Raw genomic sequence first — 26447 nt, forward strand, 5'->3', positions numbered from 1 at the left:
ATCGTCCACGTACGCTTCTAGGTTTCGCCCAATCTGATTGGCGAATGCCCTATTGATGTGTGTAAAATGCAACATATGAATTACATCAACTGAGCCATAAAACTAACCCTTTTTTAGTACTAATGTTGGAAAAAGTGTGCTTTTGTCTTCCTTTTGTATTTTCAGGACCAAATGAGCTTAATTGAACAAAAGGAACATATATGCAGCCAAATCTAACATAAATACAAAGAAAAGGAATAAACGTGGCATGCCCGGCCCCTCGACAGCATCTTCCCAAGCAAAACCAAAGAAACAGAAGGCTGACCACGGCCTCGTGCCCAGCGGACACGGGGGCGTGGCCAGTTGTCTGCAGAAAAGACAAAGCTATAGAAGCTTCTATTCCCGACATGGGGGCGTGCCCAGCTCAACACGGGCCGTGGTCAACGCTAAGATTCGCAGAATCCAAGCAAATCTTGATATTACAGATACGCTTCTGCACACGGGGACATGCACAACGAACACGGGGGTTTGTGGAGCTAATGAAGAAAATTGCAATTAATGAAGAAAAAGAGAAAAGGATGGACACGGGGCCGTGCCCAATGGACACGGGGCCGTGTCCGGGCTTCTGTGCAGGCTATAAATAGGGGTGCTTGGTTCACTTCAAAGGCATCCATTGGCAAACCACCTCTCCCCCACTTCACCCACACTCCACCACCACTACAACACCCACATCCACCACCATCATCCATTATCCACCTTAGAGTGTGTGTAGTAGTCTCGGGATCCAAGATTGATAGTAAGAGTTCTTGACAATCAAAGTCTATGTTTGCCTAAGTCTCTTACATCACTTGGTGAAGACAAGCATTTTGTCACACCCCCAAAATCCACCTGCGGAGTATCACCGCTTGGGAGCGTGACTGACCAGAATCAAGCCACCAATCATATAGAACATTGTATAAAGTAAAAGTAATTGCAATATAATCCAAAACAAATCCATATGAAAGGTGTTTCCAAAACATAGGTAAGTTATCATTGTTTAGCGGAAGCGTATTATTGTAAATCCCATAGTAAGTAAGTATCAAATATCATAAGCGTTTAACAAGATGATCACGATCCATGCCCCACAACGACCAGCTCCTCCGTGTGCAAGCTCCATATACCTAACGTCCTGCAAGGCATGTAACAGAGGGTCAACAACTAGTTGAGCGAGTTCACAGAAAGTAATTGCGTAACAGTAAGTTCGTTTGTAACAGGTGGCTCTACTGGGCCGTTAGTACGTTCTATTAGTGGGGGCTTCCCATGTTGTATGACCACTAGACTACTCGTAACCATATGTGTTCTTCACAATCCGAGAACAGTAGTAAGTATAAGTTCACGTAGGTCTTACGTGAGTATCCTTCACATCCGAGGATAGTAATTAAGTATAAGTATCCTTCACAACCGAGGATAGTAATATGTATAAGTATCCTTCACAACCGAGGATAGTAATATGTATAAGTATCCTTCACAACCGAGGATAGTAATATGTATAAGTATCCTTCACAACCGAGGATAGTAGTAAGTATATGCGTACGTAGATTGCACGTATGTGTCCTGCACAACCGAGGACGATGGTATGGTAGTCTAGTAATAGTGTAAGTACAGTTCTATTCAATCACAATCCTTCAATCCCAATTCCCGTGCCCTGGGAATCCCATGCCTTAGTAAGAGTGTGAACTCACCTTGGTTTGCTCGGTATGTTATTGCTTCTAGGATTAATTAACTGTTTAAGTCCGTTACACACGACCTATGATACATTGCACATAATTCGACGTAAGCGTTACATTCAAGTAGGGTTTACAGTCAGTGATGTCTACTAGTTGTGATCTGTGTGAGGGTTGTGTACAGAATGATATAATAAGGGTTGTTCACATCTATAGGATCACGCAGTATCATTCAAGACTTAACAGATTCTACAACATTTATCATGCAACTCAAAGCTTCATATGAACATTCACAAGGTCATGCACCTCTCAAAACTCAGACAAGTATGGGGGGTGTCTCCCCTGTTCAAACTCGGATAGCATATGTAATCATCATACAAACTCGGACATATAATCAATATACAAACTCGGTCATGTAAACAACATACAAACTCTGTCATGTAAACAACATACAAACTCAGACATGATCTATGTAAACTCGGTCAACATAACATCATTAAACTCGGTCCACCATTAATCAATTAAACTCGGTCACATTTCAATTCCATAACTCGGACCATGGAAACTTTAGAAAGTCAGACAAGGGCTTTGGAGTCCAAAGTTCGGACCTTTGGGGTCCTTGTAAAGTCGGACCATGAGTTTCTTTAACAAACTCGGACCTTAATGTTTCTGTTAATAAACTCGGGCAAGGGTTCAATCAAGAAACTCGGGCCATCTTACATGTATATAAAGTCGGGCTAGGTGTCTTTATAAAATAAACTCGGACATATGTAAATCATTAAACTCAGACATATGTTAATCGTTAAACTCAGACTATCTCATGACTAACATATATTATCAAAACTCAGACAATCAAATGGCGATTGAAACAGTTACACGTGAACATTCAACAGTTACGCATACGAACAAACCCTAGTTCTATTCATATTGACGGCATCATCATAATAATCCACCTATGATCATCAATTAATCATTACAAGAACAATATAATCAAGCATACAACTATTCATATTCGTTTCTCAACAATCGGAAATCCTTAAACGCAGAAACATCACATGTGAAACTAGGGTTTTTCATGCATACATAATCAAGAATCAAGAATTGATATCAATCCAATAACCAACGAACAATCATTAACAATTACCTTGTGTTGATTCTAGAGGAAGAGAGTAATCAAACTTGTGATGCCTTGCAAATGATTTGGTGATGATTGCTAGGAGGATTAGAGAGTGATTAGTGAAAAGGGGTTAGGGTTAAGTATCTCTATGATTTCACTAATTACCCTCTACCTCCCTAAGTATCATGTTTTACACTTGAACACCATCTCACAACAATTTCATAGTTCCACCACCAAGTTTACATATTTGACAAGTTTATCACAATTAACACATAACGATGCAAAATCACACAACACACTTCATTGTATCAAAACATATACAATTCCATAGCAACTAATTGTGAAATCAATCAACTAAATAATACAAGAACGTGCAATAAATGCGAAATAGAAATCTTGGAAATTCGAGTTGTCACATTATCCCCAACTTGAAAGAAATTTCGTCCCGAAATTTAGCATGCGGTTACTGAGGAAGCTAGGTAAGTTATGTCGTTCACTGGTTTTCCTAGGGTGTCACATCATCCCCCCCGTTGATTTGGAATTTCTTCCCGAAATTTCGCAGTAGTAGCTTCAGCCTCAGTAGTGGGTGCATTGGTTCCGAATAACTGGGGGTACTTTTCTTTCATTTGGTCTTCGCGTTCCCAGGTGTACTCTGGGCCACGTCGGGAGTTCCAACGAACTCGAACAAGAGGGATTCTCTTGTGTTTGAGGACCTTAACATCCCGGTCCATGATTTCAACTGGTTCCTCGACGAACTGCAACCGCTCGTCGATAGTGAGTTCCTTAAAAGGAACTATGAGGGTCTCATCTGACAGGCACTTCTTCAGATTCGACACATGAAATACGTTGTGAACTGCACCGAGTTCAGCTGGTAGGTTTAGTCTGTAGGCTACTTTGCCTATTCTTTCAGTGATTTCGAACGGTCCAACATACCGTGGGTTGAGCTTGCCTCGTTTACCAAAACGAACCACACCCTTCCAGGGTGAGACTTTAAGTAAAACCCGGTCCCCGACCTGAAATTCCAGTGGCCTCTTACGCTTATCCGCGTAGGCTTTCTGACGGTCGCGTGCTGCTGCCATACGTTGTCGTATCTGTGCAATCTTTTCTGTGGCGTCCACTACAATCTCTGGACCCGTAATCTGACTATCCCCCACCTCTGCCCAACAGAGAGGTGACCGGCATTTACGTCCGTACAATGCCTCGAATGGAGCGGCTTGTATGCTGGTATGATAACTGTTATTGTATGAAAACTCCACTAAAGGAAGGTGCTTTTCCCAGCCGTTTCCGAAATCGATGACACATGCTCGAAGCATGTCTTCAAGAGTTTGAATTGTGCGCTCAGACTGCCCATCCGTCTGAGGATGATATGCTGTGCTCATGTCTAATCGTGAGCCAAAGGATTTGTGCATCGCTTGCCATAATTCTGACGTGAATCGTGCATCCCGATCCGAAATGATGGAGGTGGGCACCCCGTGCCTCGAAACAACTTCTTTAAGATAAATGTCTGCGAGAGTGGAGAACTTATCCGTTTCCTTAATAGCCAGGAAGTGTTCAGACTTGGTGAGTCGATCCACGATTACCCATATTGTATCGTTCCCACGCTGAGATCTCGGTAGGCCTGTAACGAAATCCATGGAAATTTCTTCCCATTTCCACTGAGGTATCTTAGGCTGTTGAAGTAGGCCTGGGGGTTTCTGGTACTCTGTCTTGACTCTCGCACAAGCCAAACATTTGCCGACGTAAATTGCAACGTGGGCCTTCATGCTAGGCCACCAATATGTAGTTCTGATATCGTGGTACATTTTATCCGACCCTGGATGTACCGAGTAGCGAGACTTGTGTGCTTCATCCATCACAAGTTCTCGTAAACCGCCGTATAGTGGGACTCAAATACGTCCAGTTTCATAGTAGGCGCCGTCTTCCCTTGTTCTAATCGTTGCCTTGAGCCACGCAAAGCTTCAGCCTTCACGTTTTCTGGTTTCCATGCTTCCACCTGAGCATCTCGTATCTGTGCAGGAAGACTGGACTGAATAGTGAGCTGCAAGGCTCGTACGCGTCTAGGTAGAGTGTCCTTTCGACTGAAAGCGTCAGCCACAACATTGGCTTTTCCTGGATGGTACTTGATGGCGTATTCGTAATCATTAAGTAACTCGACCCATCGTCGTTGACGCATATTCAATTCCTTCTGCTCGAAGATATGCTCGAGACTCCTGTGATCGGTGTAAATGGTGCACTTGGTACCGTACAGGTAGTGTCGCCATATCTTGAGCGCAAAAACAACAGCTCCCAGCTCTAAATCGTGCGTCGTGTAGTTCCGTTCATGAACCTTGAGTTGACGAGAGGCGTAGGCAATAGCTTTATCCCGCTGCATCAATACACAACCAAGCCCCTGTATTGATGCGTCACAATAAACCACGAAGTCATCCGTGCCCTCGGGCAGTGAGAGGATAGGTGCGCTGCATAGTCTATCCTTCAGGTACTGAAAAGCAGTTTCCTGCGTATTACCCCATCTGTAAACGACACCTTTCTGTGTCAGCATAGTAAACGGCCGCGCGATCTTGGAGAAGTCTTTGATAAACCGCCTGTAGTATCCCGCCAAACCCAAGAATTGGCGTATTTCTATTGGTGTACGCGGTGCTGGCCAATTCCTGATCGAATCTACCTTGGATGGATCGACATAAATCCCATCCTTGTTCACCACATGGCCTAGAAAGTGGACTTCACGAAGCCAGAAGTCGCATTTTGAAAACTTTGCATACAGTTGCTCCTTTCGAAGAAGTTCCAAGATAAGACGTAAGTGCTGCTCGTGCTCCTCCTGACTTTTGGAGTAGATCAGAATGTCGTCGATGAAGACGATGACGAACTTATCAAGGTAGGGTTTGCACACCCTGTTCATAAGATCCATGAAGACTGCAGGCACGTTCGTAAGCCCGAATGGCATGACAAGAAACTCGTAGTGACCATAGCGAGTTCTGAATGCTGTCTTGGAGACGTCCTCATCCCGGACTCTCAGCTGATGGTAACCTGACCTTAGATCAATCTTAGAGTAGTCACTCGACCCTTGCAACTAGTCGAATAAGTCGTCAATGCGTGGAAGAGGGTAACAGTTCTTCACTGTGTCCTTGTTCAGTTCACGGTAATCAAGCTCACATCCTGAAGGTGCCATCCTTCTTTTTCACAAATAAATGGTATCCAAGAGTTCTTGTAGCTCCCCAAGGCGAAGAGATAGGTCGGATAAATCCCTTATCCACGATTTCTTGTAGCTGAGTCGATAGTTCTTCCGATTCTGGTAGAGCTAAGCGATACGGTGCTGGCGATTCCGATTTGCAGGCCGTGGACTCCTGAATCCTAAGCTTCATGACCCATCTTGAGACACCTCTGGCAACGTCCCTCGTTGCACTAACCACCGTGGTGTCTGTTGCATTAGTTACACGTTGGGTGAATTCCCCGATATCCACCCTGCCCCTGACCACCAGAAGTTGGCTGACTCGGCTCTGGTGATCACTATTCTTGCGCTGTTGCTGTGCTTGAGATTGAACGGTAGCCGAACCCTTGCTGGAATACCCATCCCATTTCCGCTTGTTGTCACTAGGAGTAGCGGGGGTAGCAGAAGTGGTAGCGATAGTAATAGCGTTGATACAACTAGGCAGCCCGTTCTGTTCCACTGCCTGATCCGTGAGGCGATGAGCAAGACGCTGAATGTCTTGGATATTGTCGAGGTTAGCCGATGTATCATGGCTCTGAATCTCTGAGGCTAGACCCTTGAGGTACAATTCGATACGCTTGCTTGGGGGGTCCACCATGGTTGGACACAAGATGGCTAGTTCGTTCGACTGTTTCATATGAGCTTCAATTTCTGACCCCGTCATTTTCAAATGGTAAGGCTCCACTTCCAACTTGTGGATGTCATCACGCGTGCAGTATTCCCTTTTAGTACGTTCTTTGAATTCGTTCCAGGGGGTGGCGTTAGCAGCTGCCAGCCCTAATATCTGAACTTACGCGTTCCACCAGGTTAGCGCGATTCCTTCCAACGTAATAGTGGCGTACTTGACCCTGCGAGCCTCAGGGCATTCACACATCTCGAATACCGACTCGAGCTTCCCAAACCAATGGAGTAGTCCCACTGCTCCTTCTGTGCCACCGAATGTGCTTGGACGACAGTCCATGAAGTTCTTGAATGTGCAGACAGGTTGCTGTGCGTTCTGACCCGTTGCGCTAGAAAGATAGGTCAAGATTAAGCGCGAGAGTTGGGTCACGAGAGTAGGATCTAACATCCTAGGATAGGTTTGGAATAGCATGTTATACCTCCTGCTTGTGCGGCTGCAAGTGCCGCAGCAACTTGTTCGTTAATGAGAGCCGTCAACTGGGCTTGAGTCATGTTAACACGTCCAGACATGATCGAACAGTAAAGGTAGCATAAGTATGAATGGTTCGCGAGTAGTGCGATGACAGAAAAGTGTAGGCACATAGGTGTTATTAAGCAATAACAAGTAGTGAGCAAAGTAATGTAAGCATACTACGAGCAAGGTTCTATGCAAATTCTAGCATGTAGGCAATAAACATAAACCTTATTACCTAGGATGTTGAGTCTTGCACGTGGAGCGAAGCGTCGTTGTGGATCGTTGAGAGCACTGTTCTGGTTATAGTCTGGTTTTAATAAAAACGTTTTCCCCATATGAAAACCAAGTTCTCTATAACCAATGGCTCTGATACCAATCTGTCACACCCCCAAAATCCACCTGCGGAGTATCACCGCTTGGGAGCGTGACTGACCAGGATCAAGCCACCAATCATATAGAACATTGTATAAAGTAAAAGTAATTGCAATATAATCCAAAACAAATCCATATGAAAGGTGTTTCCAAAACATAGGTAAGTTATCATTGTTTAGCGGAAGCGTATTATTGTAAATCCCATAGTAAGTAAGTATCAAATATCATAAGCGTTTAACAAGATGATCACGATCCAAGCCCCACAACGACCAGCTCCTCCGTGTGCAAGCTCCATATACCTAACGTCCTGCAAGGCATGTAACAGAGGGTCAACAACTAGTTGAGCGAGTTCACAGAAAGTAATTGCGTAACAGTAAGTTCGTTTGTAACAGGTGGCTCTACTAGGCCGTTAGTACGTTCTATTAGTGGGGGCTTCCCATGTTGTATGACCACTAGACTACTCGTAACCATATGTGTTTTTCACAATCCGAGAACAGTAGTAAGTATAAGTTCACGTAGGTCTTACGTGAGTATCCTTCACATCCGAGGATAGTAATTAAGTATAAGTATCCTTCACAACCGAGGATAGTAATATGTATAAGTATCCTTCACAACCGAGGATAGTAATATGTATAAGTATCCTTCACAACCGAGGATAGTAATATGTATAAGTATCCTTCACAACCGAGGATAGTAGTAAGTATATGCGTACGTAGATTGCACGTATGTGTCCTGCACAACCGAGGACGATGGTATGGTAGTCTAGTAATAGTGTAAGTACAGTTCTATTCAATCACAATCCTTCAATCCCAATTCCCGTGCCCTGGGAATCCCATGCCTTAGTAAGAGTGTGAACTCACCTTGGTTTGCTCGGTATGTTATTGCTTCTAGGATTAATTAACTGTTTAAGTCCGTTACACACGACCTATGATACATTGCACATAATTCGACGTAAGCGTTACATTCAAGTAGGGTTTACAGTCAGTGATGTCTACTAGTTGTGATCTGTGTGACGGTTGTGTACAGAATGATATAATAAGGGTTGTTCACATCTATAGGATCACGCAGTATCATTCAAGACTTAACAGATTCTACAACATTTATCATGCAACTCAAAGCTTCATATGAACATTCACAAGGTCATGCACCTCTCAAAACTCAGACAAGTATGGGGGGTGTCTCCCCTGTTCAAACTCGGATAGCATATGTAATCATCATACAAACTCGGACATATAATCAATATACAAACTCGGTCATGTAAACAACATACAAACTCGGTCATGTAAACAACATACAAACTCAGAAATGATCTATGTAAACTCGGTCAACATAACATCATTAAACTCGGTCCACCATTAATCCATTAAACTCGGTCACATTTCAATTCCATAACTCGGACCATGGAAACTTTAGAAAGTCGGACAAGGGCTTTGGAGTCCAAAGTTCGGACCTTTGGGGTCCTTGTAAAGTCAGACCATGAGTTTCTTTAACAAACTCGGACCTTAATGTTTCTGTTAATAAACTCGGGCAAGGGTTCAATCAAGAAACTCGGGCCATCTTACATGTATATAAAGTCGGGCTAGGTGTCTTTATAAAATAAACTCGGACATATGTAAATCATTAAACTCAGACATATGTTAATCGTTAAACTCAGACTATCTCATGACTAACATATATTATCAAAACTCAGACAATCAAATGGCGATTGAAACAGTTACACGTGAACATTCAACAGTTACGCATACGAACAAACCCTAGTTCTATTCATATTGACGGCATCATCATAATAATCCACCTATGATCATCAATTAATCATTACAAGAACAATATAATCAAGCATACAACTATTCATATTCGTTTCTCAACAATCGGAAATCCTTAAACGCAGAAACATCACATGTGAAACTAGGGTTTTTCATGCATACATAATCAAGAATCAAGAATTGATATCAATCCAATAACCAACGAACAATCATTAACAATTACCTTGTGTTGATTCTAGAGGAAGAGAGTAATCAAACTTGTGATGCCTTGCAAATGATTTGGTGATGATTGCTAGGAGGATTAGAGAGTTACAAGTACGTGTTTTGATTTTTGAGAGAGTGATTAGTGAAAAGGGGTTAGGGTTAAGTATCTCTATGATTTCACTAATTACCCTCTACCTCCCTAAGTATCATGTTTTACACTTGAACACCATCTCACAACAATTTCATAGTTCCACCACCAAGTTTACATATTTGACAAGTTTATCACAATTAACACATAACGATGCAAAATCACACAACACACTTCATTGTATCAAAACATATACAATTCCATAGCAACTAATTGTGAAATCAATCAACTAAATAATACAAGAACGTGCAATAAATGCGAAATAGAAATCTTGGAAATTCGAGTTGTCACACATTTAATGTACTACTTTTGATTTTTAATCTTTTTGCACTTTTTATTTGGTTTTGTATTAATGACTTTGATAACTAGTTTCTTATGTTGTAGGTGAAACTTCCTTATCATTTGTCCGTGGTGTCTTGACATTATTTTATTGTCTATATAAAATAAAAGATTTTCACCATTCATATCTCTACGGTCTATATAGAGGTATGTTGGCTACCTGGTCGGGGGTTAAGGGAATGGTTTGGTAAGGTTCTTGCCTTGTTCAGTGTATAGATCCTGCAAGGACCTGGGTCAAGCTTACTAGGACCTCCTTCAACACCCACTGGTATTGGATGGCGGGGGTGCGAATAGCTTGATCCCCTCATATGTAAACTACTATTAATACATTAACCCGGCTACTTGGGATTGTATCCCTGCTGAACCAAACAACTTAGCCGACGGTAACGTCACCTTTAAAAGAGGGGCCTACCACATTACGCATTAATAACTTAATTAATTATCTTTCAATATTCCGACCCTTTAGGATTGTATCCTTGCTGACTCAAACTACTGGGTTGAGGGTAACGTCACCTTCAAAAGAGGGGCTTACTACTATAACTAAGATAATCTCTTAAAAAGTGCAAAAGTGCGGAAATCATCAAAGGTTACATTAAAGGCAAGTTGGATCCAAGTGATTCATCTTGTCTATCTGTTTTTATTTTATTTTCAGCATTTTTAGTTTTTATTTTTCATGTTTAAAACCTTTTCTAAAAACTTTTGATTTGATTAGACGTTGAGGATAATCCGGTACTAAAAGCTCTTGTGTCCTTGGACGACCTCAGTATCTTACCAACGCTATACTACGCTCACGATGGGTGCACTTGCCCATATGTGTGTTTAGTGTTAGTAGAATATCGTGTTTTATAAATTTAAAACTTGACTAAAGTGTTAAAAAGGGATTAAAATATCAATAAAAATATATCACGCTACACACGCATCACCTATCCATCAGCCTTTGGTAGGTTGCCCGTGTGTTTCGCAATCCAAAAGGTATTTTTGTGTAGTAATAGATCCCGATGTTAGTATGGGAAGCTGTTTTTTCTTCTTCTTCCGCCATCTTGATCTGATGGTACCCCTTATAGGCATCAAGCACACACTTGAAACGATATGGCACTAACGAGTCAACCTTGAAGTCGATTTCAGGGAGAGGATACGCGTCTTTGGGGCATGCTTTATTTAGATCTTTGTAATCCACACACATCCTCCACGTACCGTCGGTTTTCTTTTCCATGACTGGGTCTGCCACCCAAGTATGATAATTTGTTTCTCGCAGAATTCCCGCTGCAGTTAATTCCCGTACTTGCTTCACAATTGCCTCCTTTCGGTCCGGAGCCATACTCCGTTTCCTCTAGGCTATTGGCTTTACTCCTGGCAGTGTGGATAGACAATGCTCCTCTCTGTCACGGGGTATACCGGTCATGTCACCGTGTTCAAAAGCAAAGATATCCATGTTATTACAGAGCAACATTTTGAGGCTATCTTTTATCTCTGGAGAAAGAGTATCACCAATCATGACCGTCTGATCAGGGTGTTTAGTGCTCAATACCCATCTCTCGGGTCCAATCGCCCCTATTGGGCCATCCTGCATCTTTTTGCGTTCATAACTTTGCCCACATGATCGCGATACACTGTTGCCACTCCTCTTGGAGTTGGGATTTTCACGAGTCTTCGTGCCGTGGAGAACAGAGTGTCCAATTTGCCCAGGGTATATCATCCAATGATGACGTTATAATGGGAGTCTGCTCTGACCACTAAGAATGGGATAACAATGGTTCTTTCATATGGCACTCTACCGAAAGTAACTGGGAATATTATTTGCCTAATTGGGTCTACTTTTTCTCCCGTGAAGCCTTTAATGGGAGCATGGACTGGCTTTAGAAGGGCTCTGTCTTCCCCCTGCATCCAGTTGTAGTAATGTTCGTAGATAATATCTTCCGAACCCCTAGTGTCTACCAGTATTCTTCTCATGTTGTAATCACCGACCGCCGTGGTGATAATGAGGGGATTAACACTAAGATGAGTATCCCACTGTCGGGGCCCTACTTGCATGTCAACCAACATCCATGGTTCCAGAATCTCGATACCCCGCTTGGTTCCTCGTCCGTCATCGACATACACCATGTTAATGTCCCGCTGTTTTCTCCCCGTTTTACTATCTTCATCCTTTACAGGTAAAGGAACTTGCTTAATATCTTTAACAAAATTAGCTAACTTCCCCGACTTGACGTAGTATTCGATTTGCTTCTTTAGCTGAAAACAATCATTGGTGTCATGCTCGCGCCCTTAGTGGTATTCGCAATATTTGGAAGAATCCTTTCCAGGTGAGTCCTTTAAAGGCTTCGGTGGGTTGAGTTTCAGGTTCTCTGAGGCAAGGACTTCCGTGGGTGTTTTACTTACCGTAGGTAAGTCTGGCTTCACCTTACCTTGGGAGTACTCGGTCCTTCCCGGTGTGTTTCGTGATCGGTCGTATCTTCCTCGTGAGTCAGTGTTACTACCCCTCGAAAATCTTCCACTTTGACTTTTAATTTTACCCCACAACGATCTGTTTCATCAGATCCCATGTAAGATTCTTTTTTCTTATTCGCTGCATGACTAGCTATGATTGACTTTTCCTGGCGTACATATATTTGGGCAATCCTCATAATTTCTTCTATGGTATCTGGAACCCCGTTCCTGACATGCAATTTTCTGAGGAGCTCGTCATCGTTCACGCCTTGTAAGAAAGCCCCGCATGCCAAATCTTGGGTCAAACTGGGTATTGCTATATTTTCTTTGTTGAACCTTGCCAGGAAATTTTCTATTGTCTCATTGTCTCGTCGGCGTATATGCAGCACCTTGTTCCAATCTTTGGTGTGTCTTCGCTGTTGACTAATCTGTTGCGAAAACTTTGACACTGGTTCATCAAAGCTATCAATCCTTCTGATTGGGAGACTATCCTATTAGACACGAGCTGTCCCTACCGGGGTTTGAACGAACATTTTACACCATAGAGGCATTGACCACAAAGCCACTTCTCCTGCACTCCGGAAAAGATTGATGTGATCGTCCGGGTCGCTGGTCCTATCATACTTGCCCACCGTAGGCGACATCTTTGGTTTATCTCTTATAGTGGCTTCTACTATCCGCCTAGAAAATTTTGACTTGAACGTGACCTCAGCCGGTTTGTATGGTCTAGTCAGCTCATCTTCTTCTAGGTCTACTTGTATCACTATAGGCGAGCGCTGAGTAGCTGGAGGGGTTGTGGCCTATACAACTGATGTTGGTCCAGTTTGGACATAATTAAGTCGTTGCCTTGCACTAGAAGTATTCCCGCTAGGCGCCGTGGTCATGGCTGTATTGCTGGGCACGGGGTACGGACTGGGACCACCATGCCAAATGAAGGTTGTGGGTACTTGAAATCCCATTGCGTTGATTGGCTTCCTTCATACGGATTCCAAAACCATACATCTGATGAGGCGCGTAGCCATATGGTGGCATATAATAATAAGGCGGAATGTTTGCCTTGTTCCCGGGTGTGATTGGGGCGTTTAGCACTGGCCACGACATCGTTACCGGCTGATGAGGCGGTGTAGACATCGCCGCAGTCATTGCCGCTGAATATAACGACGGGAACTGAAATTATCCATCGGTGAGTAATATTAGGCGGTAGTTCTCACAACGGACATGTAAACGGGATGGGGTGACTAGCAGTAGTAATTTCTTGATCCTGAAACCAGCGTAAACACTGGTGAACTGGTGTTTAGGGATACACCATGTGTCGATGCAGGCGAGGTAACCGCTGTTGTTATTGATGCGGTGAGAGGTTGAGTTAACCCCGCGCTTAGGGATGAAGGCCCTGTTTCCGAGACGGCTATACTAGAAAGTCCCCTCTCATACCCTGGTGGCATCTCCGCGTTAAACTCCACATTAACGACCTAGTTATTGCCGGAGAAGAAACCATTCATTGATAACCGCAGCGGTCGATGACTTGGCTGGGGCAGATCTTCTGTCATTATCCTTCTTCGAACCTTTTGGTATGTATTGCCCCCAATTGTACCTCCTTCACTATTGGAAGTCGAAACAGTGCTAACATTGCAGTACCTATGTTTGAAACACTTATCGTGGCAATGGATTCTTAGTATTCCAGGTCCCACGGATGGCGCCAATGTAGAAACGTCAACTGAGATATGTCCCTTGGTTGGTAGATCCGACTGAGAGTGGTCCGATCTTTCATCTACAAAATAGAACACTGTTAGGACTCGTTACAGGATTGAGGTTATTCCTATAACCACCCGCTGGTGTGAGAATAAGTATTCGTATGTAGCAAACCATTTCTCTCACACTTGCTACCACTCCACCACCACTACAACACCATCATCCACCACAATCATCCATCTTCCATCATTTAGAGTGTGTAGTAGTCTCGGGATCCAAGATCGATCATAAGAGTTCTTGTCAAACAAAGGCCATGCTTGGCTAAACTCTTACATCACTTGGTGAAGACAAATCTTTTATGTATTAGTTTTTTATTTCCAATCTTTGGCTCCTTTTTATTTAGTTATGTATTAGTGACTTTAATAACTAGTTTTTTATATTGAAGGCGAATTCATCTAACCATTCTTCATATGTCGTTGATTCACATATTCGTGTATTTACAGTCTATTTAAAGCAGTTAACTACTTGGAAGGGGGTTAGAAGGGCGGTTGGGTAATTCTATGTCTCGTTCAGTGTATAGATCCTGCGAGAACCTGGTTCAAGTTTAGTACTACTCCACGGATTGGGCGGGAATGACTGCCCCGCTTGAATCACTTATCTATAAACTACTATTAAAACTTTAAACCAACCCTGCGAGAACTGTATCCCTGCTGACTCACACCAAAGGGTTGAGGGTAACGCTGCATGGAAGGAGGCCTACCACCTTTTGCATTAATAACTTATTTAATTATCTTTCAATAATCCGACCTTGCGGGACTGTAACTCTGCTGACTCAGACCAATAGGTTGAGGGTAACGCTGCCTGGAAAAGGGGCTACTACTAGAACTTAAAGATAATCTCTTAAAATGCCCCAAAGTGCGGAAATCATTAAAAAGATACATAAAAGAGGAGTTGGAACCAAGTGATTCCTTCTTGTTTATCTATTTTTCCTTATGTTTTAGTTTTGCTTTTTAGTTTATTCTTTTATTAGCTTTAAACTCTTTTCATCAAAATTTGGTTAGATTAGACATTAACGATAAGCTAGTATTTAAAGCTCTTGTATCCTTGGACGACCTTGGTATCTTGCCATCACTATACTACGTCCGCAATGGGTGCACTTGCCCTAACATGTGTGTAGAGTGATAGTAGTGTATCGTGTTTTATAAATTTAAAACTTGAATTTGCGAGTAAAAAGAGCTAAAGATATCTAAAAATTATATGCACCCGCATGCACGTCACTATTGCTATGTAATTACGTAATCACTTGGGGTTTCATATAAAATACAATAATAAAATCACGTAATGGGTATTCAAAATCCTGTTTTCAAAATCACGTAATTACGTAGTCGTGTGTTGGGTATTCAAAATCACGTAATCATGTAAAGGTTTTCAAAATCTTGTATTTTTTTAAGAAACCTATAACAATAGGCTGCTTGGATTAAAGATAGTGAAATACTCGTTAATACGGTGCAATTTTTCTAAAAAAAATGTTAATGGATGAAAGAGTTATAGTCGTTTGAAAATAAAGGGGGAAAGAGTTAAAGTGAGAAAGGACCAAAATACCCTTTTCTATTTGTTTCTTCAATTATTTGAATCTTATAATTACGAAAATGTCATAACCTAATTTTCAGCCCTTGATCTAGATCAACGGCTGAGCTTTTCTCCGACACTTTGTACACAAATAGATAATTACTTTTCTAATCACTAATTAATAGTTTATTATTTTCAAAGTATGTTCGGTGACAAAGTGAGGTTGTTGTAATTAAATTCCTAATCTTTAATTATAATACCGACTTTTTATTTGAATCAATGAAAGAAACTAAAGGGTATTATAGGCTTTTCGCAAGATAGCGTGGCCAAAACAATTTGAGAATTCAATCTTTACTTTGCCATGACCATGAGCACCCACGAGGGATCATAATACGTATTAAATTTTGTACAACAATAAAATTATTGACTTTGGACACACATCATTCATCTAGACGATTTGCATCATAGTAGGCGTGCGCATCCTAATGTTGAAACGCAGACAAACCCACTATTATATATATAATTGCTTACATATAATCTTCTTCATTACAAGCCAAAGCAGTCGAAGTTCAAGTATGGCATTGGATAACAGTTATAACTCATGGGCCGATCAGTGGGACACCAAATCAGAATACGTGTACCCGCAACGCAAGACCGTCAAGAACAAGGTCGGGGGTGGATTTGGTAAGACGAAAACGGTGGCCATGACAGGGATGAAGAAGGTTAAGCAGGGAACAAGCATTGGGATCCATTGGATCAAACAAAAGTATAGTAAATCCGCTCAAAAACATTGATCAATGCGTGTGTTTTGGACATTACTATATGAAGAAGATTAGGGTTTTGTATAGAATTAATTCATGCTGATTTAGTATGGTGTTGTTATTTACAGTTTAATTTATTGGTTAAATATAAAAGGCTATGTGAAAAAAAAGTGTTGTATAAGGTGTATGCTGTGTGATTTGGTTCTCTAAATATAAAAAGTTACAAATATTAGAACATAAAAGATATACAAGATCCTTCTCACAATTGATTCATTGAATTTGAGAATATTCGCTAACATAAAAAATATCATGTCATATAAAAATTGTATTATCATACCAGCAGTGTGTGTGTGTCTGTTTTACTCGCTAGAAGTTTAAAACTTTATTTTTGGCATCGAATTAAATCAAGCTGGATTAGGATTAGTATTTGAATTTGAATTAGCTTGTAGTTATCCACAAGTTGGCTAGGTAATTATACATATTAATAAAAGTTTGAGACTTATCCAATCGTTTTTGTTTTTCTATTACCTGGATTGACAGGACCGATGTGAAATTTAACTAAAGTAACGTGATGTTTATTTTTTCTTTTTTTATATAAAGATTATAAAATTTTCTCTGTTTATTTATTTTTTCTTATGTAACAAGTTACTGATAAAAAACACAAACCATGTAATGTAAATTAATAAATAAAAGCCGGCAGGTAGCACACCGTAGCTGACTTGACATCATGGTGAAGCTTCTAGATATAACATAGCAATACTTTGACCAGATAGAAAGGAAACTTCCATCCATCATCGATGACGTTATCACCTCCCTTAAAATAAATACAAGATTTAGGAAAGGAAGAAGAGGAGAGGGTATCATCGTCTTTTTCTAAATACTTTAATTTACTCATCTCCGCCGAATGGTTATAAATACATTGATCAGCCAGCCTGCTTTATCTGACCAAAAACAAAGAAAGAAACAAACACATTAACGTAAGTGAAGGGATGTCTTCTTCGTTTGGCAATTCATGGGCCGATCAGTGGGATCATAATCCAGATCCGATGCCGGCGTCGTCTACTTACACCAAGAAAAAAACAGGCGGAGGGATTGGGAAGACAAAAGAGGTGGCTGCCACCGGCGCTAAGAAGGTCAAACAAGCCACTTCTGTAGGTCTTCGTTGGATTAAAGACAAGTATCATAAAACCACACAAAAACATTAATTCATTCCTTTTTGCTTTTCTTTTCACTATGTCCATTTTTATTTCTTCATTTTATGTATCATATTCTGATTCATGTATAAACAACCAAACGGATAGTTGTGTTTTCCTATCATATTTGATTTTAATCTTTTTTTAAACAAGCTTACGTGTGATCTGGCCAAATTTATGATTACAGCAGAGTCCGGCTCGTGTACAAGAGAAAACTCTTCTACGAAGCATACGAGATATCATTGATCTCCCAAGATCAATAGCTACAAATAAAGCAATGACATTTTGGTAAATATCATATTAAATCAATTGAAAAAACAAATGAAGAAATGGTATTCTCGTCTTTTCTCACTTGAACTCATTCCTCTATTGATTTTCTTACGTTGATATATATTATATTATTTTGGTGAAAGACTAAAATTATATATTTCTAGAACTAGCCTTGAAAATAGATTATTTTTAAGATGATTTTTATACCTTTTTACCAAGCATAGATTATATATTCATATGAAATATAACTTAATATATATATATAGGGTAAGGTTATTGTAAAAAAGACAAAAAGTGTGAGAAAGGTAAGAAAGAATCTCAGCCATTAGATCTAATTAATTGAAAAGGGTAAACAAGTAATTTTATCATTAATTCAATTAATTAAAAACTTCCCATAACCGCCACCTTAATTATAGAAAGTATATAACATCATTCAGCAAGTATATAACATCATTCAGTAAGTATATAACACCGTTCATCAAGTATATAACACCATTCAACAAGTATATAACACCATTCAGTAAGTATATAACACCATTCAACAAGTATATAACACCATTCAGCAAGTATATAACACCATTCAGTAAGTATATAAACCATTCAGCAAGTATATAACACCATTCAGCAAGTATTTAACACCATTCATTGACTAAACATCTGATCGAAACATATTTTTTTCTCTATGTAAGTATAGCAATATGGTACTCATATTAAAGATAAAAAAACGCTCGTTATTATGGTGTAATTTTTTTTAAAAAAAAGTTACGTATAAAAAGTTATTGACATTTAAAAAAGACAGGGGGAAGTTACATGTGCATTACCTAATTTCTAGTGGGTTTAAAAGACTATATTGCCCCTATATATTTCAAATCAGTCCAAATTAATGAAAATATTTTACAATTTGGTCCCTATTGATCTCAACCATTAGATCAAAAGATCTAATGGCTGAGATTCTTTCTTACCTTTCTCACACTTTAGGCCTTTTTTACAGGATCCTCTACTTATATATATATATATATCTATATATATATATATATATATATATATATATATATATAGGGTAAGGTTATTGTAAAAAAGACAAAAAGTGTGAGAAAGGTAAGAAAGAATCTCAGCCATTAACTCACTCACATCACCAACACTTGATGAAAACACAATTATACAAGTACGATACAACTCACAAGATACAAGAATATATATATTTGGCGAAATATATATTAAACGGTTATCAATTAATACATCTAAAACACAATTCAACGAATAACAAATACATATAAGTCTTAACACATATTCAAGATAAAAGACTTGTACATGAGTCATTACAAAGACCGAAGTGTCTAACAAATATTGGATGTTTGTAGGTCGTGACACTATTCAAGACGACCGCACGCGAGATCACAGTTACTTACAGTTCACGGACGCAATTCTGTGAGTTCATGTCCCCTCTTCATTTTAAATGCTTTACAACTTTACAACTATCGGGGAAAATACATGTTCATAGTATGATAAGTCAAGGAATGAAACACCGCATGTGTGAATAGGGTTATACAACTAAGCACCATTAATCCAGTTTGGACCTAGGTACAAGGGGTTAAATCTAATGGGTTTTGGCGAGTCCCACTCTTGGTCGTGGACCCATACAGAAGAGTGCGTTTGTGTCCCAGTCGATGGTAGTCGACACAAAATCGTCTAGGTTTGGATTGCTTCCTTTTTCGTCACACATATTAATATCCTTGCAAAACATTAATGATCAACGATTTCATTGACGCCTTACATACTACATCATACATTTTACAAATTCATCTTTTACAACTAAACTGCCTGAACTCGCCAACTTTTGTTGATGTTTTCAACTTAACATGTATTTCAGGGAATTAATAGACCATGTCAGGGATTTCAGACAAGTAAACAAGTATTAAGACTCCATGTTGCCTTTTGAAGGGTTTGCCTGTTATATACCGCCTCTTTGCGGCAATATAATGGTCAAAACCTTAGTAGTTAAACTTTCATTTTGATGTATGAAACAAAGACGATTTTACTTTCAGTTAATGGTTTGTAATCGATACACTTAAACTCGTGTTGTGTTCTTTTGAAAAATTATGTTAATGGCATTGGAGTATGTTTTATTCATTTAGTATGTTCACTTATGTTGATATTATGCAATGAGAACCAAACAGATCACACCTCGCGCTTCCGCTACGAGCGGGTGTGACAGGTTGGTATCAGAGCATCGATTGTAGTGAACCAGGATTCTTTCTCGAGTCTAAGTCTACAATCACTAGGGACCTCCCACGAAAACAATTTATACAAAGAACAAAAAGTTTTCATTGCATAAACATTTTTCATGGTCCATTTCACAAGAATTCATCTCATACAAATCAAGAAATGACATTAAGCATCTTAGCCTCTAAAATAGTAGACATGAAATCTTAAGTTGATCCACACGACTCAATTAGGATAACTTAAAATGAACTTATGTGATTCATACATTTCGTGTATATATATATTAAGTGATAATTAATTATTAATATATATGTCGTACAACTTATTTCCCAGGTTACAATGTCTTCATCTGAGGGTAGCAATGTGTACGACGACGTGGACCCGATGGAGTTAGTATCCGACGACAAGTATGTGCTGGAGGTTCAGGTTATTACATCAATCAGCGAGTCTGCATCCGACGGCGATATGGACGACATTCAGTCGTTCGCACTACCAGATGACATTATAGAGGACGATGTGTTAGCTATTCCTCCTCTGCTCAACGACATAGTTATTATCGGTCACCCGGAGGGTGAACACGTAGTTGAGATTATACCCTTTGACATCATTACCCTTGCTGCCATACCTTTTGTCGTCGATCTCGACGATGACGATGATGTCATTCCAGTGTTTCCCGTGGATCACGTGGATGATGACTTAGGAGATGGGAAGTTTTTGACTTGGTCATTTTAGATGTCGGATCACCTGTAGTCTCGGTGATGGATATTTCTTCAGACTCAGACACCGACTTAGATGTTCACTCTGGTGCATCTGTTACTTCATCTGCACTTCAGGCCATTGGCGTAGAGAGATACCCAGACTTTGGGGATGATGTTCTCTCAGCTGAGCCAGTTATCCCTGCATCTGTTCAGAGTCCTACTCCCCCACATACCCCAGTCCACACACCTACTTATGAGCCTACACAGGCCCCTGTTCCAGATGGATCTACAGGCCATATACAACTCATGCATTTTGTTCCTACCAGGTTACCCACTCGTCACACAGGCGAGGCAGGACCTTCAGGACACGCACATATCCCACCTGGAGAGACTGACCCATACTATATACCGCATGTTCCAGTCGAGCACCTTGCGACACAATACTCACCACCGCATGTTATGCCTACTGCAGACCCGTAACATCCATCTCACTACCCAGGCGCCTCTACTGATAACCTTATTCTCTCTTTACAGCTTCAGATTAACATACTTTTTAGGAGACTCCATGAGTTGCAGCAGCTTACTGACGCCAGACCTCCACCTCCACCAGTTCATTCACCACCTCATGCTACACCATTTTTAGTGGACACTTATAGTTATTACGTGTTTGGAATGTTATAGAGTCACGTTGGAAACGACATTATGGATGCACATTTAGCTAGCTTTGCACAAGGATATCAAGGTGAATTCAGAACCCTACCCTTTTACGGTTTTACATTTTTATAAATGTTTTCTAGGTGGAAAGACATGCACGTTTTGCAAAAAACAAACAAGGTTTTCGATGAACAAAAATTACATATTTCTAAACCATGCTACAAACAAGTTTTAACTAACACAAATGATTTGTGAATTTTAATAAACTCAAATGGTTTACGAAAAACTTATGCAAAAACATACCGGTTTTTACAAAAAACTTAAGCGGATACAAAACATGCATGAGCTACAGACTAGTGACGGGGTTAGTCCTAGTTAAAACAGGATGGGCGTCCTACATCTAAATAAGGGGATTGGTTGGTCCTGCTCACGAACAACGGGACAATGTGTCCCACATACAACCCATAAATCTTGCATGCACCTAACGCCTTCATCTTAAGGATTGGATTGTCCTACATACAGGCTCATGTGGGCATGTTGTCATTGTCATGTGATGTGTGCAAAATGTAACATATAAATTACATCAAATGAGGCATAAAACTAACCCTTTTTTAGTACTAATATTGGAAAAAAAATGTGTTTTTGTCTTCCTTTTGAATTTACAGGACCAAATGAGCTTAAATGAGCAGAAGGAACAAATATATAGCAAAACCCAACATAAATACAAAGAAAAGGAATAAACGTGACTTGTCCGACCCCTCGGCAGCATCCCTAAAAGAAAAAGCAAAAACAAGAAACAGAAGACTGACCACGGGCCGTGCCCACTAGACACGGGGGCGTGGTCAGGTGTCTGAAGAAAGGACAAATTTGTGGAAGCTTCTACGCCCACCACAGGGACGTGTCCAGCTCAGCACGGGGCATGGTCAATGCTAAGATATGCAGAATCTTGCAAAATCTTGGTAGTACAGATACGCTTCTGCCCATGGGGCCGTGCCCAGCGAATACGGGCCGTGTGGGGCCCTATGCTGACAAATGCAATTAATGAAGGAAGAGAAAAGGATGGCCACGGGGCGTGTCTGCTGGACACGGGGCCATGGCCGGGCTTCTGTTCAGGCTATAAATATGGGTGCTTGGCTCACTTCAAAGGCATCCCTTGGCAAACCACTCATCTCCCACTTTGCCACTTTGCCACTACTCCACTACCACTACACCACCAACACCCACCACCATCATCCATCGTCCACCTTTAGAGTGTGTAGTAGTCTGGGGATCCAAGATTGATCATAAGAGTTCTTGTCAATCAAAGGCCATGTTTGGCTAAGTCTCTTACATCACTTGGTGAAGACAAGTCTTTTGTGTATTACTTTTGATTTTTAATCTTTTGGCACTTTTTATTTGGTTTTGTATTAATTACTTTAATAAGTAGTTTCTTATGTTGAAGGTGAATTTTCTTTATCATTTGTCCGTGGTGTCTTGGCATTACTTTACTGTCTATATAAAATAAAAGATTTACACCATTCATATCTCTACGGTCTATATAGAGGTATGTTGGCTACCTGGTCGGGGGTTAAGGGAATGGTTTAGTAAGGTTCTTGCCTTGTTCAGTGTATAGATCCTGCAAGGACCTGGGTCAAGCTTACTAGGACCTCCTACAATACCCACTAGTATTGGATGGCAGGGGTGCGAATGGCTTGACCCCCTCATATGTAAACTACTATTAATACATTAAACCGGCTACTTGGGATTGTATCCCTGCTGACTCAAACCACTTAGCCGAGGGTAACGTCACCTTCAAAAGAGGGCCTACCACTTTTCGCATTAATAACTTAATTAATTATCTTTCAATATTCCGACCCTTTGGGATTGTATCCTTGCTGACTCAAACCACTGGGTTGAGGGTAACGTCACCTTCAAAAGAGGGGCCTACTACTATAACTAAGATCATCTCTTAAAAAGTCCAAAAGTGCAAAAATCATCAAAGGGTACTTAAAAGGCGAGTAGGATCCAAGTGATTCATCTTGACTATCTGTTTTTATTTTATTTTTATTTCTGTATTTTTAGTTTTTATTTTTCATATTTAAAACCTTTTCTCAAAGATTTTAGCTTGATTATGTCACACCCTGACTTTTGCGGAAGCGTGATTATTGGTGTGACTTTCTTAATACCATAGCATTCAATCATAAAAACGCTATATGATAAAAACCATAAGATGTTCCTCCATTAATTACGTTTGAAAATAACACAACATACTTGTTTGAAACATCGATACCAAATTCAAGTTACAAACCACAACATATTTAAATGAGTTCATGAAGACTCAACAAAAGACCTTAAATAAAACCGGGTTTAGAAACATGTGTTCCATCCAGGAATTGGATACACTTCCTAAACCCTACGACCTCGGATGATATCTTTTATTTGTAACGCAGCTTGAAAACATGAAACGCCTGCCAGATCCACTTAGTTCCCTGAAATACATGTAATTTGAAAACATCAACAAAAGTTGAGCGAGTTCATGTGTTTGTGTATGAATAAACCTTTAAAGTATGTCTGTATGTATGTATATCCCTGGTATGTAGCAATAAGTAAAAATAGATCACCAATGGTTTGCAAGGCCAAAGGTATGTGTGAAACGGTGCAGGAAAACTCAAACCTAGCGGAATTTTGCCACGGCATTAGTATGTGGACATAGCCACCACATGGGCCACCCTGGTCCTCATGGGTGTGGGCTCGCTACACCCAAATAGATCTATCACTCATGTCCCTCGGTCCTACAACGAGGATTAATGGCCTTAAGTGTTGTACCCACCTTTCACATGATCAAGCAGTAACCCTCCTTAGCTAACCATACCATGTATGAAACATTTGTAAATAATTGTAACATGTATTTCACCCCCGAAGTTATAAAACTGAAAACAACTAAAATAAAAGGGGGACATAAACTCACGGTTTTGCGTCTTCTGTGCTCGTAACTCAAGTCTCCTTAGCAAACACGACTCCCTACAATGTACTAGGGTCTATTAGACGAACGGGCTGTGCCTTGCCTTAGTATTTACGTTTTTGAGTTACGTTTCTTTTAATATTGTCCCAAGTTATAAGTTCTTGTTAAAATAATGATTATTTTAACTTTGAATTATATTTAATTTGGGAATACTTGTTTAAACAGTATTTTGTAATAATACTTCTCAAGTATTTATTTTCGTATTTCCTTCCCAAGGATGGGGGTATCTCATACATGTATATTTGCATTCTTGTATTTGTAGCTCCAAAATAATATATTTTTAAGTCTAACTTAGAAAATATATTTAAACTTATTTTGTCCAAAAATAATGTATTTCAAGAAAATATATATTTTCCCAAAAATCATATATCTTCTAAATATACTAAGAAAATATATTTTTACTTCCAAAAAGAATATATTTTCTCCTTGTCGAAAATATGATATACTTTGTAATAATACTAAAAATCATATTTTCATTTCTTGTATCCAAAATAATATTTACCAAAAATATATTTATAACGCTACCTTCCAGAATATTTTGTAAGTTACGTTCTTGCTTTCAGTTTCACAATATTAAGTGTGTAACTTATATATTTATTCCTTGTGATTTTTGGTATTATTTTGGATTGTAAATTCTTAGTATTTTGTTAAGTTATATTACTTTAAATCCTAAAATAATATAACTAATACACAAAGTATACAAATAATCACACACAATGTGTCTTTAATGTAAATATATATTCTAAATACGTATTTATCCAATTTTATTTATAAAAAAACCAACCTCCAATACTTGTATTTTTGTAACAAATTCTATGGCAAAGTTTATATTGAAAATCATAGATAAAACACACTTGTAAATATTTGTTTAGAAAATATTTTTCTAAGTGTTTATATTTTTAGACAATTTTGCCATAGTTTCCCCTAAAAATGGAGGTGTTCATGCTATCAAAGCATATCATTTTCTTTTTAAAATCATCACAAACATTCAACAATCAACACTAAACAACTTTCACATACCAAGTGCCAAAACTATGCTATTTACAAAATAATCATGAACTTGAACTTTCATAAAAACTTGTAGTAACTTGGTGGTGTGTTTAGTAGACTTAGTTACCCTCTAAAGTGTGTTTACTTCTTCAAAGATCTCATTCTTGAAAGATTTAGGTGTTTACAACTTACTAGATGATTTTTCCAAAAATCATTCTCTTGAATTTTTCTTGTAAACAGTGTATTCTTATACTTGTTTCACCACTAGAAACATGGTTGGTTTTCTTAAAAAAAACAATGCTCTTGTAAATCTTGTGATTTAACTTGGTTTCTTTGGAAAACTATTTTTGTAATCATCCACATTTATGTCTAGTAAACAGATTACATACTTCATTATTTACAAAATCATTTTCATTTTCAAGTTCAGGAAAACATAAAGCATGATGATCTTGGTCTTTCACAAGATCATCACCTTAACTTACTAGATCATGTGTTTAATCACAATCTAGTAGGTTTCCTTATGATGTCTAACATCACTAACACAAATCTTAGTGTTCATCAAGATTAACAATGTATATCATCTTTTAACCAACAATATATGAAGTAGGATCAAGTAATATGAAGCTTACTACTAGCACAAAGGCTAGGGAAGAACACTTGATGTTGTAGATGACAAATGTGTTGGATAAAAGCTATTGGGAGAGGTCCTTCAAGATCCACAAGCTCCACACTTCCTTAAACACCTTCTAGCACCTTGTGTATACTTGAGATTGGGTGAACAAGATCGAATGATGATGGTGGTTGTGGGGGGTGTTCTCGGCCGAAGAGAGGAAAGGGAGGAGAGAGTGGTGTGAGTGAAAGAATCCTCTTATAACCATGTTAATTTATTAACCCTTGTGTAATGTGTTCCCCAAGTACATATCATGATCATCTAAGATATCAAAGTGAATCCAAGGAAGATTAAGTAGGATCAAGGGAAATCTTGGGGTGGGGGCCACATGGTGACC

At 39.6% G+C, this 26447-nt stretch overlaps 1 protein-coding gene and 1 long non-coding RNA gene across 2 annotated transcripts; both read left to right on the plus strand.

The window, feature by feature from the left end:
* The first annotated feature begins 17262 nt into the window (after positions 1-17262).
* Positions 17263-20004, plus strand: LOC110918500. Its single transcript, XR_002581378.2, has 3 exons — positions 17263-17892; positions 19236-19302; positions 19745-20004. It is a non-coding gene; the product is annotated as an uncharacterized LOC110918500 (long non-coding RNA).
* Positions 20005-20855: 851 nt separating this feature from the next.
* On the plus strand, positions 20856-21476 carry LOC110893328 (extensin). Its single transcript, XM_022140443.1, has 2 exons — positions 20856-21271; positions 21353-21476. The coding sequence occupies exons 1-2, from the start codon at positions 20856-20858 to the stop codon at positions 21474-21476; spliced, it is 540 nt and encodes a 179-aa protein (XP_021996135.1).
* The last annotated feature ends 4971 nt before the right edge of the window (positions 21477-26447 follow it).

This window comes from Helianthus annuus, chromosome 2, assembly GCF_002127325.2.
Source record: "Helianthus annuus cultivar XRQ/B chromosome 2, HanXRQr2.0-SUNRISE, whole genome shotgun sequence".
Classification (NCBI taxonomy): Eukaryota; Viridiplantae; Streptophyta; class Magnoliopsida; order Asterales; family Asteraceae; genus Helianthus; species Helianthus annuus.

Excerpts from the sequence above, each read along its gene's own strand:
- LOC110893328 (XM_022140443.1), top strand. The coding sequence starts at position 20,856 with ATGGATATTTCTTCAGACTCAGACACCGACTTAGATGTTCACTCTGGT. Across the intron at positions 21,272-21,352 it reads GTTATGCCTACTGCAGACCC|GAGACTCCATGAGTTGCAGC; the intron begins GTAACATCCATC and ends CATACTTTTTAG.